Source organism: Oryctolagus cuniculus, chromosome 2 (assembly GCF_051225735.1).
Source record: "Oryctolagus cuniculus isolate XC-2025 breed Fujian yellow rabbit chromosome 2, ASM5122573v1, whole genome shotgun sequence".
NCBI classification, from domain to species: Eukaryota; Metazoa; Chordata; class Mammalia; order Lagomorpha; family Leporidae; genus Oryctolagus; species Oryctolagus cuniculus.
Genome location: NC_142868.1, coordinates 75,269,989 through 75,288,622, shown reverse-complemented (window position 1 = coordinate 75,288,622; position 18,634 = coordinate 75,269,989). Strand labels below are relative to the sequence as shown.

General features: G+C 38.2%; 1 protein-coding gene across 4 annotated transcripts in view; it reads left to right on the top strand.

Annotated features, from left to right (window-relative positions):
* Positions 1-18,634, top strand: part of VPS37A (VPS37A subunit of ESCRT-I) — a 47,431-nt gene that overhangs the window by 12,462 nt on the left and 16,335 nt on the right. For all 4 annotated transcript variants that reach the window (XM_051842600.3, XM_002709510.6, XM_089325878.1 and 1 more), the window contains exons 2-5: positions 8,383-8,457; positions 10,244-10,358; positions 10,892-10,992; positions 16,467-16,692. In XM_051842600.3, the coding sequence (XP_051698560.1) occupies positions 8,383-8,457; positions 10,244-10,358; positions 10,892-10,992; positions 16,467-16,692 (517 nt within the window). The remainder of the gene's footprint in view (positions 1-8,382; positions 8,458-10,243; positions 10,359-10,891; positions 10,993-16,466; positions 16,693-18,634) is intronic.

Below are 18,634 nucleotides of genomic sequence, written 5' to 3'. Positions count from 1 at the left end.
TTTGTGCATTTGCTTCTGATTACTTCTAAGTAATAGTATAATCAATTTTTTGAATACCATTTCTGGCATTTCTTCAGTGTCATCATCTTCACAATCTAGTATTGAAGTGTTGTATTCTTTTGGTGACATCATGTTGTGTTCCTTGTACTTATTTCTTGAATTGCTGCAGTTATTATTTGGCATTTGTGGAAATACTCATTGGTTTTTTCTTTGCTTTTTTGCTGTGGAGGCTTTTATCTTTGGGCTATACCTCTGAATTTAGTGGAGTGTCTACTTTTTCAGTGAATACCTAGAGGCGTGTGATGAGTGTGGCCACGGACCTCTGTTCAGTGCTGCATGGTGAAGGGACTGCAGTTAACTTATCTCATAAGATTAACCCTACACTGAGTAAAGAATTTAACAAATAGTATGACAGAAAAACAAAAAAAAAAACAAAAAAAAAAACAAAAAAAAACAACCTGTTCCTTAACAGTTGATACAAGAGCTGTAAAAAATCATCACATCTCAAAGTGTCACCTTCACTCCTTTAGATTACCTTTTAGGTATTGTATTTGGGTAAATTTCCATGTATTGCAGGATCATATGATCTGTTTTCAGATTTCGAGGTGTCTACCTACTGTTTTCCACAATGGCTGAACCAGTTTACATTACCACCAACAGTGGATTTAAAGTACTTTTTTCATGACATCCTCCGTGGCATTTATTGTTGGTTGATTTCTGTATGAGAGCCATTCTAATTGGGGTGAGGTGAAACCTCTTGTGGTTTTGATTTGCATCTCCCTGATGGCTAGTGATCCTGAGCTTTTTTTCTTTTTCATGTGTCTGTTGGCCATTTGAATTTCCTCACTTGAAAAATGTCTGTTCAAGTCCATTGCTCATTTCTTAACTGGATTGTTTGCTTTGTCGTTTTTGAGTTTCTTGAGCTCTTTATGTATTCTAGCTATTAATCTTTTATCAGTTGCATAGTTTGCAAATATATTCTCCCATTCTGTCAGTTGCCTCTTCACTTTCCTAAGTGTTTCTTTTGCAGTAAAGAAGCTTCTCAATTAGATGTAATCCCATTTGTCATTTTTGGCCTTGATTGCCTGTGCTTCTGGGGTCTTTTCTAAGAAGTTTTTACCTATGCCAATGTCTTGCAGAGTTTCTCCAGTGTTCTGTAGTAATTTGATGATTTCGAATAGTAGATTTAGGTTCCTGATCCATTTTGAGTATATTTTTGTGTAAGGTGTAAGATAAGAATCTTGTTTCCTAGTTCTGCAAGTGGAGATCCAGTTTTCCTAGCACCATCAGTGAAAAGACTGTCATTGCTCCAGGAATTGGTTTTAGCTCCTTTGTCATAGATAAGTTGGGTGTAGATGCATGGATTGATTTCTGGACTTTATCTATCTGTTCCATTGGTCTGCATTTGTATTTTTGGCTGTCTATTTTGATTATAACTACCCTGTAGTATGTTGTGGAATCTGGTATTGTGATGCCTCCGGCTTTGTTTTTGTTGTTGAAAATTGCTTTAGCTGTTCTGTGTCTCTTATGTTTCCATATGAATTTTAACATCATTTTTCCTAGATCTCAGAAGAATCTTTGTTATTTTGATTGGGATCTCATTGAATCTGTAAATTGCTTTCAGTAGTATGGCCATTTTGATGATATAAATTCCTCCAATCCAAGAACATGGAAGATTTTTTTATTTTTTGTGTCTTCTTTTAATGTTTTGTAATTTTCATTGTAGAGATTTTAACTTCCTTGGTTCAACTTATTTCAAAGTATTTAAGTTTTTGGTAGCTATTGTGAATGCAATTGATCTTTGAAGTTCTTTCTCAGCCATGACATTGCTTGTTTTACAAGGCTGTTGATTTTTGTGTGTTAATTTTATTTCCTGCCACTTCACAAAACTCTTTTATGAATGCCAACAGTCTCTCAGTGGAGTCTTTGGGATCCCCCTCTATATAGAACCATGTCATTTGCAAATAGGGATAGTTTTGACTTATTCCTTCCCAATTTGTATCCCTTTGATTTCTTTTTCTTCCTGATGGCTCTGGCTAAAACTTCCAGGAATATATTGATTAGCCATGGTGAGAGTGGGCACGCTTGTCTGGTTCTAGATCTAAGTGGGAATGCTTCCAACTTTTCCTCATTCAATAAGATGCTGTCTGTGAGTTTGTCATAAATTGCCTTGAATATGTTGAGGAATGTTCTTACTATATCCAATTTGCTTAATGTTTTCTTCATGAAAGGATGTTACATTTTATCAGATGTTTTCTCTGTATCTATTGAGATAATCATATGGTTTCCATTCTGCATCTCGTTAATGTGATGTATCACAGCGATTGATTTAAATGTTGAGCCATTCCTGCATACCAGGGATAAATCCCACTTGGTCTGAGTGAATGATTTTTCTGATGTGTCCTTGGATTCGATTACTAAGTATTTTGTTGAGGATTTTTTCGTCTATGTTCATCAGGGATATTGGTCTATAGTTCTCTTTCTCCTTGTTTTATTTTTTTCTGGCTTAGGAATTAAGGTGATGCTGGCTTCGAAGAAGAAGGCAGCTGGTGCTGTGACACAGAGGGCTAAAGCCCTGGCCTGAAGTTCCAGCATCCCATATGGGCACTAGATTGAGTCCCGGCTGCTCTACTGCCGATCCAGGACTCTGCTATGGCCTGGGAAAGCAACAGAGGATGGCCCAAATCATTGGGCCCTTGCACTCACATGGGAGATCTGGAAGAAGCTCCTGGCTCCTGACTTCATATCGGCTCGGCTCAGCTCAGCTCAGCTCCAGCTGTCTGTCCGTTTGGGGAGTGAGCTAGCAGTTGGAAGACCTCCCTCTCTATCTGTTTCTACCTCTCTCTGTGACTCTGTCTTTCAAGTAAATAAAATAAATCTTTTAAACAAATGTCTGGGACGATTCCCTCTCTTATAGCTGTTTGGAATAGCTTGAGAAGAATTGAAATTAATCAGTGAAGCCATCTAGTCCTGAGTTTTTCTTTTTTGGGAAGGTCTTTATTGTTGATTCAATGTCCATCTTGGTTATTGATCTGTTCAGGTTTCTATGTCTTCATTACTCAGTTTAGGTAGATTATATGTGTCTAGGAATCTATCCATGTCTTCCAGGTTTCTTGGTGTGTTGGCATACAGCTCTCTGTAATAAATCCTGGTGATTCTTTTCTTTTTGTGGTATTTCTTGTTAAATTTCCTTTCTCATCTTTGATTTTTATTGATTTGGTTCTTCTCTCTCTCTCTCTCTCTCGTTTTGTTTTTTGGCCAATGGTATATCAGTTTTGTTTATTTTTTAAAAACCAGTTCTTCATTTGGTCTTTTGTAGTGGTTTTTTTTTTTTTTTTTTGGTTTCAGTTTTGTTTATTCTCTAACTTTAGTTATTTATTTCTTCCTAGTAATTTTTGGTTTTGTTTGTTGTTTTTCTAGGTTCTTGAGATGCACTGATAGCTCATTCATTTGGTGCCTTTCCAATTTCTTTCTTTTTAAAAAATATTTATTTACTTTAGAGAGTTACAGAGAGAGAGGACAGAGAGAAAGGTCTTCCATTCTGATTCACTTTCCAAATGGCCACAGCAGCTAGAGCTGGGCCGATCTGAAGCCAGTAGCCCGGTGTTCCTTCTGGGTCTCCACATCTGTGCAGGGGCCCAAGCACTTGTACCATCTTCCACTGCTTTCCCAGGCCATAGCAGAGAGGTAGATTGGAAAAGTAGCAGCCTGGACATGAACTGGCACCCATATGGGATGCCTGTGCTACAGGCAGAGACTTAGCTTACATTATAGCACCACCCCCTTCCAATTTATTGATGTAGGCACAAATTCCTATAAACTTTGCTGTTGACACTGATTTTGCTGTATACCGTAAGTTGTGATATATTGTATTGTCATCTTCATTTGTGTGCAGAAATTTTTAAAATTTTTCTTTAACCTACTGCTCGTTCAGGAGTATGTTGTTCAGTTTCTATGTGTTTGCAAATGTTCTTGAGATTCTTGAGTTGTTAATCTCCAACATCATTCCTTTGTGTTCTGCAATGAGGCATGGTATGATTTAAAAAAAAAAAAACTTTTTTTTAAAATTTGGTTGACTTGTTTTATGGCCTATCATGTAGTATATCCTAGAGAAAGTTACATGTACTGATGAAAAGAATGTGTATTCTGCAACTGTGGGATGAAAGGTTCTGTAGGTATCAGGCCCATTTAGTCCACATTGTTGATTAGCTCTGTTGTTTATTGATTTTGTCTGGTTGATATGTCCTGATGAAAGTGGGGTGTTGAAGTCCCCTATTAGTATTATATTGGAGTCTGTCTCCCTTTAGATCCATTAACCTTTGTTTTAAATAGCCAGGCATCCTTTAATTGGATGCATAGACATGTATTATTGTCACATCAGCTGGGCTAATCCAGTGCCAGGAGCTTTATCCTGGTCTTGCACTTGGGTGCAGGGGTCCAAGCAATTGGGTAATTTTCTACTGCTTTCTCAGGCTTTCCAGCAGGGAGCTGGATGGAAAGTATAGCATTCAGGACTTGAACCAGCACCCATATGGGATGCTGATGCCACACGCGAAGGTTTAACCCACAATGCAACATTTTTGGCCCCCTTAAGCATCTTTTGTAAGGCTGGCCTAGTGACAAATTCTTTCTGTATCTGTTGGTTATGGAAAATATTTCACCTTCATTCATAAATGAGAGCTTTGTAGGGTAAGGGATTCTGGATTGAGCTCTCTTATGACTTGGACTATGTCCCTCCATTCTCTCCTATCCTATAGGATTTCTGATGAGAATCAGCTGTAAGTTTAATTGGAGATTCTCTGAAAGTAATCCTGCATTTCCCTTGTGTACATTTAGAATCTTTTCTCTGTGTTTTACTGTTGAAAATTTGACTACAGTGTGTCATTGTGAAGATCTTTTGTGGTCATGACTATGAGGAGTTCTATGTGCCTTGCGTACTGGGACTTCCCTTTCATTCTCCAGATTAGGAAAGTTTTATGTAAAAGTTTCACTTAATAGGATTCTGATCAGTTCTGTTTCCACACCTTCAGGAACTCCTAAGACCTGTATGTTGGATCATTTGTATTCCATATATCTCCAAAGTGTTTTTAATTTTTCCTAATTTCTTCTAATCCCCCCCTTTTTTTGGTCTGACAAAAAATTCTGAAGATTTGTTATCTTGTTTTGTTGTTTTTAAAGATTTATTTATTTATTTAAGAGGCAGAGTTCCAGACAGAGGTCTTGCATTCTCTGGTGCTCTCCTGAAATGGTCGCAATGGCCAGAGCTGGGCCAATCCAAAGCCACGAGCTGGAACCAGGAGCTTATTCTGAGTTTCCCATGAAGGTGTAAGGACCCTAGCACTTGGGCTATCTTCCACTGCTTTCTGAGGCCATGAGCAGGGAGCTGGATTGGAAGTGGAATAGCTGGGACTTGAAACAGAGCCCATATGGAATGCCTACGCTGCAGGTCGAGGCTTAACCTACTTTGCCCTAGTGCCAGCCCCCGAAGATTTTTCTTCTAAGTCAGATATTGTCTCTTCCGGCTCACCAAATCTGTTGTTAAGGCTTTACACTATATTTTTTTTATTTGACAAATTGAATTTACTTCTAGAGTATCATTTTGATTGCTTTTCAAAATCTCAATTTCATGGGGAAATTTCTTTAATTTGTGAATTTGCTTCTTACTGCTTCTATGTAATCTTATGATTAATCTATTGAATTCCATTTTAGGCATTTCATCAATTTCTTCATTTTACATTCTAACATCGACGTGTTGTGATCCTTTGGGAAGAGGGTTATGTTGTCTTGTTCTTGTTTCTTGAATTTCTGTGTTTATTTTTAGGTATTTGTGGAAATACTTGTAGGTTTTTTTTTTTTTTCCTATAATGGCTTTTGTCTTTGAACTATGCATCTGTGGCTTAGTAGGGTGTCAGCTCTTACACTGAATACCCAGAGGTGTGTGCTGGGTATGGCCATGGAGCTTTCCTTGGTGCTGCAGGGTGAGTATCCAGGGTGACACCCAAGTTGGGTGTGGTAGATCTCTTCTTAGCAGAAAGGAAATATAATTTCTGTTGGTGTAATCACACCCTCACTTCATCTCTTCCAAGGTGATAAATGCCTGGGTGTCAGTGTACACTGGTTGTAATACTCATCCATGCTGCTGTATGAACTGCACAGACTTTGTGCAGTCCTCACAGATCCTGTTGCAGTGACACCCCTACCCTTCCTCCCCATCTCCCTTAACCCCCCACGTCCTCCCCTGCCCAGGCTATCAGGAAGCTCTGAGCATGTGGAGCCCTGTGCATTGATTGCCCAGAGACCCAGCTACACCCTGCACCCTCTCGTGCATTCAGAGTTCCCACATTCTCAACACACAAGGCTCCCACAGTTGTGGGGTATAGAGGATCCTATCTGCCCCTCTAACCTGTTTCTTCCACAGAGAGGCAGAAACATTCCCAGAGCCAGTTGCCTGTGGGTGCTTTGCCTAGATGGTTTGAGCCCTGGATCCTCTAATCACCCTTAGGGTTATAGGCTGGACTCATATCACAATCTCCCTCCAGTTACATCACCAGTGACACGGGCTGCTGCAGTCTGATCTTAGCTCTTTCTCCAAAGCTGGTGCTTTCTCCTGCTCTTCCTTGCTGGGGTTCTGTGTTGTGTCCATGTTCTTGCTGTGTGTGAGCACCTTCCACACAGATCCATGGCATTCCTCTTCCTTCTGTAGAATTCCCACTGCCATTTTCTAACTCTCCCCAAGAATGTACTTTCTCCACTTTCTCTCTCTTTTTAATTATTTACCCCTAGCCTTGAGAGTACACTCATCCCTATTCTGCCATCTTGGAATCTCCCAAATGAAAGGTTTTATTAAAACTATTAGAGCAACCAAAAGAACAAGAAGTACATCATTGTGTGTACTAGACCTTTCAAGTTTCATGTCCATTTGAAAATTAGGCTTCCTCTACAATCTTAACTCATTAATGCTACTTAGATTTTTCCCCATTGGAAATATGAATATTAAGTAGAATTCCAAGTGAGCCTCCAAAGCCTTGTTTGGTAGATTATAGTTTCAATAACATAGACTTATAATTAATGGAACAAAATAAAACTCTTAGGTATAGGATGTTAAAGTATAAGGCACTTATATTTCTCAGAAATTGTCATTAACCAAGATTCTCAAAATGATGGCTTAAACAAGATGAATTTCTTTTTTAATCTCACATAAAAGAAATTCAGAATTTGAGCATCACTAAGGACCAAGCTACTTCTTTCTGTTTAGCTACCCCTAGTGCATCACTATGATTCTCAGGGTCACTCATAATCCAAAATAACTATTAAAAGTCCAGCTATCAAATCCAAGAAAGAATTAGAAGGAAAGCAGGAAGGGCAAACTGAGCTTCCATCAATTGCCTGTTCATGTGTCCTACTTTATTTTGTTTTTAATATTTTTTTATTTGAATATCAAAGTTACACAGAGAGAGGGAGAGACAGATCATCTATCCGCTGTTTCACTTGCTAGATGGCTTCATTGGCCAGGGCTGGGTCAGGCCGAAGCCAGGAGCTTCTACCAGATCTCCTGTGTGGGTAACAGGGGACCGGGCACTTGGGCTATCTTCTACTGCTTTTCCCAACTACTAGCAGAGATCTGGAACAGAAGCAGAACAGCCAGGACACCTGGGATATAGGTGTTACAGGAAGTGGTTTTATCCACTAAGCTAGAAAATGCCTGCCCCTCTTTTGTTCTACTTTAAGATGCATTCCTGGAATTCTTTCCCACAACTTCCCGTATATATTTTATTGGCTGGAACTGCAGTCTACAGCAACAACTTGCTATAAGAAAGAACATTACAACATAGAATAAAATCAAGTTTCTCTTAGGAAGAAGAAGATTATTTGTTTTTGAAAGTAACTAGAAGCTTCTACCATGAGACTGGGAGATATTCATAGACTTTTGCCCCTAGACTTCCCCAGCTGTCTGTATAGCTGCACAGTGGTAGTGTTAGATTCAGAACCCATATGCCTTGCTGACCTATATTAACCCACAGGGTTTACAATTGTTTCTACTAATAATAAGTTTGATAAATTGATAGTAAATTAAGCTCGTGTAATTAATACAAGAGTTCTTCCTTGCCTCTTTATCTCAGCATCCTCCCAATCCACCCCCATCCCCTGCACCCCGCCACAGAATTCCCCTGGATATTTCAGAGTATTATTGCCTGCTTACTTGAAAAGTCTGTGTAACTATCATTAACTATCCTCAGAAGATACAAGTTAAAATGGCTATCCAGATTCTGTGATTAAAATTAATAGTAACTTTAGTGTGTTCTAGCATTTTACATGTGTTTTTTTTTTTAACATTAATGATTTCACAACTGTGAGTAAATTTTTTCAAATTTTCTCTTACAGTATAGCTGAAATACAGAAAGATGTGGAATACAGATTGCCATTCACTGTAAATAACCTGACAATTAACATTAATATGTGAGTAGAATTATATCCTGCTTTTTCATGTATTAGTATTCAAAACTTTGTATTTTTATTTCGTTACTATTAGAAATGAGCTGTGAACTTCAAATGACTATAATTTATAAAATAGTGTGTAATTTAATAAAATAAAAATTTGGTGAGATATTACAGTAATTTATATTGCTTTAGAAGAACAGAGGAAATGTAATAAAAAAAAATAATAGGAGTATGCATCATATATGAGGTGTGCATCCCATATCAGAGTACCTGGATTCGACACCTGGCTCCAGCTCCTAACTCCAGTTTTCTGCTAATACCCTGGGCAGCAGTGATTATAGCTCAGCTGGTTGGAATCCTGCCACCCACATGGAAAACCCAGATTGAGTTCCTAGCTCCTGGCTTCAGCTCCAGCCCAGGTGTAGCTGTTGGGGGCATGTGGGGATAGACGCTTTCTCTCTTATCCAATCCTTGTTCCTCCGCCCCCCCCCCCCCCATTTTTCTCTCTCTGCCTCTGAAATAATTTTTTTAAATACTATAGTAATCCTTGGAACTATAGTTTTACTGTTTAGTACTATAGTTTAGGGCAAATGCCAGACATGGTAAGTTTACAGTGGAGTCAGGATACAAACCCAGATTGGTTGGGCTCCAAAGGCCATTTACTCTGAAACTAGTTTAAAATTTTCAACTATATAATAAATAATTTAAAATTAAAAAAAAATTTATATATTTGAAAAGCAGACAGGGACAGAGATATTTCATCTTAGGTTCACTATCTAAATACCCACAATAGCCAGGGCTGGACCAGGCTAAAGCCAGAAGCCAGGAAGTCAATCTGGGTCTCCCACATGAGTGGCAGGGACCCAAGTACTTGAGCCATCAACTGCTCCCTTCCAGAATGCACATCAGCAGGAAGCTGAAATTGGGAGTAGAGCCATAACTCGGACCAGAGCACTCTGATATGGGATACTTGCATTTCAAGTGGTGCCTTAGCTGTTGTGCCAAATGCCTGCCCCATAAATAAATACCCAATGCACAGAAAGAGCTATGCAGGCAAGGCCAACAAGGTAGTTTTCTGAGACAATGAGGGAACAGAGAATTTAAAGGAAAATATTCTTCTGAGTTTTATAGATTTGGAAAAGTTTCCAGATCTAGTTAATTTCAACTTTTTAAAACTTCACTCACTAAATATTATAGTCATTTCATAGCTGTTAAATTTTTCACTTTTTTATTTTTGGTATTGAGAACTTAGTGTTTTTTTACTTGAAACCATGTGATTAACCTCAAAGTTGAGAGAAGTGTTAAGTGGGACATTTAGAAGGGAGCCATATAGAACCAAGGCATGATGAGTCACATCATTTCAATCCTAGTACTTTGTATTACATCTCTTACTGTTTGGAAATACAATGGATAAAGCAATGATTTCTGACAGCATTTCAAAAGTAGATAAACTAAGAGAAAATTATATGGCCAGAACCTGTATATCAATAGCCAGCAGGGTTAGTATCACTCACTGGATACAAATGCCTGATAGAGATTGTGAATTGCTTGGTATATTGTGTTTGGAAACAATTAATGAACATGTTATAAAGAATATTCTGTTGTTCAGATCTGCAGTTCACATTGAGAATGTTTTCCTGTGTTGGACTGCTATCTATAAAATCTTGCCAGACCTTATACTTTGCAATCGACAACCATAATAGAGAACTTATCACTAAATAATTAATCCATATCAAAGTGTAAAATTGTGCTTTTAACTTTAAGATCATGATGATATACTGTTCATCTGTTCTGTCTTTACCAGATTACTTCCTCCACAATTTCCTCAAGAAAAGCCAGTGATCAGCGTTTACCCACCAATACGACATCACTTAATGGATAAACAAGGAATATATGTTACCTCTCCTTTAGTAAACAATGTATGTATATGGTACACTTAATTTCAGAGTGATAAAACAAGTATATTAATTTTCTTTGGAATAGTTTAGAAATCTGAAGTGCATTTAAAATTAGATTTGGAATTACTAACTTTCAAAAAAGTTTTATTCTGTATAACAGATAACACTGTGTTTACGTAAGATTCTGGCTTACAATATGATATAATTGATTAATATGAAGGACTGTAACTTTGGTGTACCCTCAGTATTTATCTGTGAACCTTCAAATTATTGTAAGTAGTGAAATATGAGTTTATCTCTGTATAAATAGACTTTTAACCTGCTTTGCTGATTACCAAGTGTTTACAGTATTGATTTTGTAACTGATTTTATAAAACGTTTTATGTTGTCTGTTACTAATATTTTTAGTTGACACAATGCCCTTCTTTTTTTTTTTTCACTTGATTCTTTGACTTGTAAAAGTAGGATACGTTAGGATAATCTAAAATTATCCTAATGAGACTTTATAATCTTTCTTGAAAGTAATTTTAATCATGTTTTATTTTTGTTTTTAGTTTACAATGCACTCAGATCTTGGAAAAATTATTCAGAGTTTGTTAGATGAGTTTTGGAAGAATCCTCCAGTTTTAGCTCCTACTTCAACAGCATTTCCATAGTGAGTATCTTTATAACAAAATTTTGCATATATTTTCAATTATCAGAATAATGAAAATATGGTTTAAAAACAAGTCACATTAGAAGACAATCCTCTGTTTTCCACATCCCCACTTTCAGAAAAATAGATGCACACTTTTCAGCAGCAGTGGTGGTGTCCTCCTTCAACTGTCTTTTCTAGTATAACTTTACCTTTCTGTATAATGTGCTTATACTGCTATCTCTTTGATTCTTTGATTTTAGATATTGTCTATTGACCTTCTATTACAATAGATAAGGATTTAAATATCTTTCACAACATTTCACTTTTCTCCTCCTCTTAACGGTAAAAGTATATTGTGACTTTCATATAAGTCCATGTTTTATGCTTTTGTTTTTTTTGACTATCTAAATATAGTCCATTTCTGAATTAACTGTATTATGGTATGTTTCCCTTCTCATATGATCTGTTACCTTTTTCTGGAATTAATAGTTAACCTCAATTCCCCATTGGTTTTGTGTTCTTAGATCTTAATTTTCCACATGTTCTTAAATTTCCAGGTTTTCTTAAATTTGCACAGAACTTTTTAACAGTTCTGAGAGATCTTTTAAGCCATATTTTCCCACAATACCAATCAAGTAATCTCTAGGTTCTTTTTCTGTTCTGTGTAGACAATGTTCCAGTTTCTTCTTCCACTATGAGATACTCTGCTGCATAGCTTGCATCTGGGTAGCTTCCTTGGTTGTTATCTTAGGAAATCCCTTTAATACTTTCTTTTATTAAATTCTCTATTTTTTTTATTTTGTTTTTTTTCTTGGCCATTTGCTAGTTTCTGGCTACCTTTCAGTAATGTACTAAGTAGAACTATATGTTCTAGTTACTGAAGATGCATAGCAGTTTTCCCTGTAATAATGTATATTTTCTTTCTGAACCTATAGTTTGCTTTGGGACCAGTGGTGGTTGCTTGTTTTGCTTCATCTTTTTTTTTTAAAGATTTATTTATTTATTTGAAAGAGTTACACAGAAAGAGAAGGAGAGGCAGAGAGAGAGAGAGAGAGAGAGGTCTTCCATCAGATGGTACACTCCCCAACTGGCTGCAACAGCTGGAGCTGTGCCAATCTGAAGGCAGGAGCCAGTAGCTTCTTCCGGGTCTCCCACATGGGTGCTGGGGCCCAGGACTTGGGCCATCTTCTACTGCTTTCCCAGGCCATAGCAGGGAGCTGGATCGGAAGTGGCGCAGCGGGATCTTGAACTGGCGCCCATATGGGATGCCAGCACTGCAGGCCAGGGCATTAACCCACTGCACCACAGTGCCGGCCCCTTGCTTCATTTTTTGTATTAGCTGACATGGCTTGAAGTATGGGAGTTGAATAATCTGAAGACTTACTTAATTCTCATGTCTGACAGATACTCTTAACTAAATTCTGAGATCTTGGTGGAAGATACCAGCTAATACATCCATACTTGGCCCTTTGTATAGCCTGGGCTCCTCATAGCATGTTGAGTTGTATTCTGAGGGCAAGTGTCCCCGGAAGGAGAGCCAGGCAGTCAAAGGAAAGCTGTATTGTCCCCCCCCCCCTCCCCCGCCACAGAAACCTTTTATTTAAGGGATATAAATACAGCTTTAGGAACATAGTGAGTCTTCCCACTGAACCTGCCTTCCAACCTGTACCCCGACCTGTACTCTTGGCCTTCTTCATACTCCCTCTCCTATTCCCATTCTTATTTTTTACTAAGATCTATTTTCAATTAACTTTATACTAATAAGATTAACTCTATAGTAAGAGTTCAACAAATAGTATGAAAAAAAAAACTGTTCCTCAACAATCAAAATGTGGGTTCTTCACAGTCATTGCATCTCAAAGTATCAATTGCACTTCTATAGATTACTTTTTAGGTGCTCTATTAGTTTCCACAGATCAGGGAGAACATATGGTATTTGTCCTTTTTGGGACTTGCTTATTTCAGTAAGTATGAAGTTTTCTAGTTTCATCCGTTTTGTTGCAAATGACAAGATTTTTTTTTTTTTACTGTTGTGTAGTACTCCATGGTGTACATATCCCATAATTTATTTATCCAGTCTTCAGTTGACGATCATTGGGTTGATTGCATATCATAGCCCAAGTGCTTGGGCCCCTGCACCTGCATGGGAGATCTGGAAGAAGCTCCTGGCTTCAGATTGGCCCGGTTCTGATTGTTGCAGCCATTTGGGGAGTGAACCAGTGGATGGAAGACCTTTCTCTATGTCTCTCCTTCTCTCTCTAACTCTACCTCTCAAGTAAATCTTTTTCTAAAAACAGTTTTTTTTTAATTTAATTTTTTGTGTGGGGCATTTATTAATTTGACTAAAAATCCAAAAAGTAAAAAGGAATATGGAGTTAAATGTCCCTGCCACTTAGTTTTTTTGTTTTTCTTCTCACTGGCATGAAAGGGTGTATGTGTGTGTGTGTGTGTGTGTGTAATGAGATATTTTATACATATATAAGGAAATATTTATGTAGTATTTTACTCCCCTATTCTTAATATAGACAGTATCATATTGTCCTCTTGCTTCATATTCACTAATTAGTATGGTTTGGAGAGTTTTCCATGTTAGTACATGAGACATTTCTTCATTATTCTTTAGGACCACACATTACTCATTTTAAGGATATATTATAATTTATTTAGCAGCACTCCTATTGCTGGACTTTGCTTCTTCATTGTCATCAGTGCTATTGTAAATATTTTATACAATGTATACATATTTGTCAGATAAATTGTAAATGGTAGACATGTTTGCCATTTTGACAAGTACCGCAAAATTGCCCTTCAGAATAGTTGTACCAGTTTCTGCTTCTTTATACTGTACCTTTTCCCCCATATCTTGGCCAAGATATTATCAAAATGAATTCTTTACCAGTTTGTATACGAAATGGTATGTTAGTATTATTTTAGTTGTATTGATAATTACTACCAGTGGAGTTGTCATCTTTTTCTTGCTTTAGAGATACTTGTATCCTTTTCTGTAACCTGTGAATACTGTCCTATACTCCTCTTATTTATTGGGTTAGTCTTTTTATCAATTTGTAGCAATTATTTTTATTTTAGAGAAATTATTCCTCTGTGATATGAGTTTCATGTGTTTTATTAAATTTGTCTTATAAAGGGCCATATCATGTAGAATTTTTTTTAATGTTATAGTGGGACTTGTTATCATTTTTTCTAATGACTTCTGCATTTGGATCATAAAAAGTTCTTTCCCAGTTTAAGGTTGCAGTTTCCAAATGATTTCTTCCACTGCTTTTAAAATATTTCTGGACATTTAAATTTTTGAAGTGTTAAGTTTTTATACTTATACTAGTTTTAATACTATATATTGTAAATGAGTATCTGGCCTAATATAATTTTTTCTTGATGTCTCAACACTGTTCACTGACATCTTATTTTTCACAGGAGAATCTATTTTAGCTTAATTCCTATCTGTGGTTTTGTTTTTTCTGGATTATATATTTAGTTTTATTAACCTACCTACCCATCTACCTAAAGCTTTATAATTTATTTTGCTATATGGAAGTGCCAATATTCTTTACCCTGCTTTTTCATATTTCCCCCTATTTCTGCTGGTTAATTTTTCTGTATAAATTTGAGTGTTATTAATATATATTTCAACATCTATTACAAATGTTACTTTACAACAAAATATTCTACTCAGATTAACTTATCATTAAATAAAATAATGAATACTTCCATAAAATAATGCTTTGGAAAATGTGTCAATACAAAGTAAAACATTTTAATATTTCATCTTATATTTAAATCATAACCAAAAGTTCTTTATCCTTTGCATGACAGTGAATGACCCATAATAACTTACTGTATTAATTAAAATATTGATATTTGGATGATTCATTCTCTCTCTGCTTCTTTTTTAAAGATTCATTTTAGGGCCGGCGCTGTGACTCACTTGGCTAATCCTCTGCCTGCAGCGTCGGAACCCTGGGTTCTAGTCCCGGTTGGGGCGCTGGGTTCTGTCCCCGGTTGCTCCTCTTCCGGTCCAGCTCTCTGCTGTGGCCTGGGAAGGTAGTGGAGGATGGCCCAAATGCTTGAGCCCTGCACCCGAATAGGAGACCAGGAGGAAGCACCTGGCTCCTGGCTTCAGATTGGCGCAGTGTGCCGGCCGTAGCAGCCATTTTGGGGGTGAACCAATGGAAGGAAGACCTTTCTCTCTGTCTCTCTCTCACTGTCTAACTCTGCCTGTTGAAAAAAAAATATTTTAGTTATTTGAAAGGCAGAATTACAGAGAGAGGTAGAGACAGAGGGAAGTCTTCCATCCACTGGTTCACTCAAAAGAAGGCCACAACGGCCGGAGCTGCGCCGATCCGCAGCCAGGAGCCAGGAGTTTCTTCCGGGTCCCCCACATGGGTGCAGGGGCCCAAAGACTTGGGCCATCTTCTTTGGCTATCCCAGGCCATAGCAGAGAGCTGTATCAGAAGTGGAGCAGCTGGTACTAGAACCAGCGCCCATATGGGATGCCAGCACTTCAGGCCAGGGCTTTAACCCGCTGCGCCACAGCACTGGCCCCTCTCTGCTTTTAAGATTTAAATATTCTAATGTGTTTATAATCTGAGCCTGTCAGAACTTTTATAAAGGGGAAGAAAAGGGTAAATATAAAATATTTTATCTTGCAAAAATAAATGTCTGCTACATTATTTTCTGATTTAGTCCCAGGGCTGTGCTATTCTAATGTAAAAGCATGTTTATGTAAATCTGTTTTAACATTTTTAGCAGGTCATTTGTATATGTGGTTTTCTTTTTAAAATTGTCTAGAAAAGCAATCAGTTAGATTTTGCAAATGTAGTGAAAGCTACTAAGCAGCTATCACGTGAATGAAGCTTCTGGATTGAATGTTGTTCTCCATTCCCCCTATAAAGAAACAGATTGATGCTAATGAGATGCTAATTGGTGCCAAAAATGGACTATGTATTCTCTATTACTCTGAAGAGTTGAATTGTGTGCTTTCTGAAGAATTTATCTTTTTCTTGGGAACCACCTGTTAAGAAGCTTTTGTATTTTTATCACTTTATATAATATTTAATTTCCTTTTTAATTATAATATCCCGTATCACCTGCCTTAAGCAGATTCCATTTATAAAGCATGACTGTTGTTGGGCATGTAGTGTGCCACAATGGGTTAGGCTGCCACTTGTGACACTGATATCCCATATCAGCTACCAGAAGATGGCCCAAGTGCCTGGGCCCCTGCTACCCATGGGAGACATGGTTAGAGTACCTGGCTCCTAGCTTCATTCTGGCCCTACCCCAGCTGTAGCCCTTTGGGAAGTGGCCCTTTGGGATGGATGATCTCTCTTTGTCTTCCTCTCTGTCACTTTGCCTTTCAAATAAATAAATCTTTTAAAAAAATTAATGTTATTCAGAACAATTCAAGAATAATTTTACATATTTACTCCTAAAATGTAACAATTCTTTTTTTTTTTTTTTTTTTTTTCCCATAGCCTGTACAGTAACCCAAGCGGAATGCCTCCTTATTCTTCTCAGGGTTTTCCATTTCTTCCTTCATATCCTCCACAAGAAGCCAACAGGAATATTTCTTCTTTATCTGTTGCTGACACCGTTTCTTCTTCAACAACAAGTTATACAACAGCCAAACCTGCCGCACCTTCATTTGGCATCCTTTCAAATCTGCCATTACCTGTTCCTACAGCAGACACTTCTACACCGGTTGGTATCTTCAGTTATCTGTGTTGTATACCCTTGACACTCAATGAACAGACTTTACAAAATATCTGGGTTTTTGTTTGTTTTTAATTATATATTTATTTGGGAGAGAATTAAACAGAAAGAGAGCTTCCCTGTCTACTGGTCCACTCTGCAAATGGCCATAATGGCCAGGGGACCAAGGGAGCTGAGAATTCAGTCTAGATCTCCCACATGGGTGGGCAGGAACCCAACTACTTGAGCCTTCACAGCTGCCTCCCAGGATCTGCACTGGCAGGAAGCTAGAATCAGTAGCCAGAATCAGGAATCCAACTCAGTCACTCTAATGGGACTGAGGTGTCTTAACCAATATTTGCATTGCTAAGCCAAACAGCATGCCCAATCCTGTGTTTGTTTTTTAAACTTTCTGTTTATTTATTTAGAAGATTTATTTATTTGAAAGGCAGAATTACAGAGACAGGGAAAAACAGGGATCTTACATCTGCTGGTTCACTCCCCAAGTGGCTACAATAGCCCGAGGCTGGGCCAGGCCAAAGCAAGGAGCTTAAAACTCCATCCAGGTCTCTCATGTGTGTGCAGGAATCAAGGAGTGGGGCAATCCTCCACTGCTTTCCCAGGCACCTCAGCAGGGAGCTGGATCAGAAGGAGAACAGCCAGGACTCAACATGCCAACCAAATGGGATGCAGGACTGCGGCTTAACCCACTGCACTGCACCTGAACACTGGCCCATGTTTGTTTTTATTTATTTGACAGAGAGCTCTCCCATCCACTGGTTTACTCTCAGTGCTTGCAACATGCAGGAATGGGCTAGGCTGAAGCCAGAGCTGAGAATTCAGTCTGGGTCTCTTTTGTGGGTGGCAGGAACACAAATACTAGTGCCATCACCTCTTGCCTCTCATGGCATTTCTGGGAAGCTGGACCGATTCTATATTTTTAACCTCTAATGACAGTTTTGTGAAGCTACCTATAATAGAGTATAAGTGAGGGGGGCTTGCGCTGTGGCGCAGTAGGTTAATCCTCCACCTGCGGCACCAGCATCCCATATGGGTGCCGGTTCTAGTCCTGGCTGCCCCTCTTCCAATCCAGCTCTCTGCTATGGCCTGGGAAAGCAGTAGAAGATGGCCCAAGTCTTTGGGCCCCTGCACCAGCATGGGAGACCAGGAGGAAGCACCTGGCTCCTGGCTTCGGATCAGCGCAGCTCCAGCCATTGCGGCCATTTCGGGAGTGAACCAATGGAAGAAAGACCTTTCTTTTTGTATCTCCCTCTCACTATCTGTAACTCTACCTCTCAAATAATAAATAAAAAAATCTTAAAAAAATATAAGTGAAAACACAAGACATGGTCATATAGAAGAAGCAAGTGTCAGATTGTAGAGGTTTTACTATAGCATGCTAATGTCTTCAGTTAACCCACTGGTTCAAAAACCTTGGATCTTCTTTAGCTACTAACTGTTGCCATGTGGGATGTTACAGTAGGACAGACTAATATATGTGCACATAATATTTGAAGGGATTTTGAAATCTTTAATTTTAACTCACTGTGATTATCATTCAGAGTAATACTCAAATAGTGTAGTTGTATTCTAAAACCTTATTTTAGCCAACATTACTAGTTTCAGAATTTGTAATCATTTAGAGTATAGTCCCAAGTGGACTTTCTTTATCCAGAACTTTTCTAATTGTGTTAATAAAGGCTTTGACAAGACACTCTGGCAAAAGATCTCTGTGAGTGAGATCCCAGCGGAAAGAACAGGTCTTCAAAGAGGGAGGTACCTTTCTCTGAAGGGAGGAGGGAACTTTCACTTTGACTATGACCTTGTCTAAACAAGATAAGAATCGGAGAACTCAGAGGGCTTCCATAGCCTTGGAAACTCATGACTGGAGCATAGGGAGATTACTGATGCCATAGACAGGAGTGTCAATTGGTAAAGTCAACAACAGGAG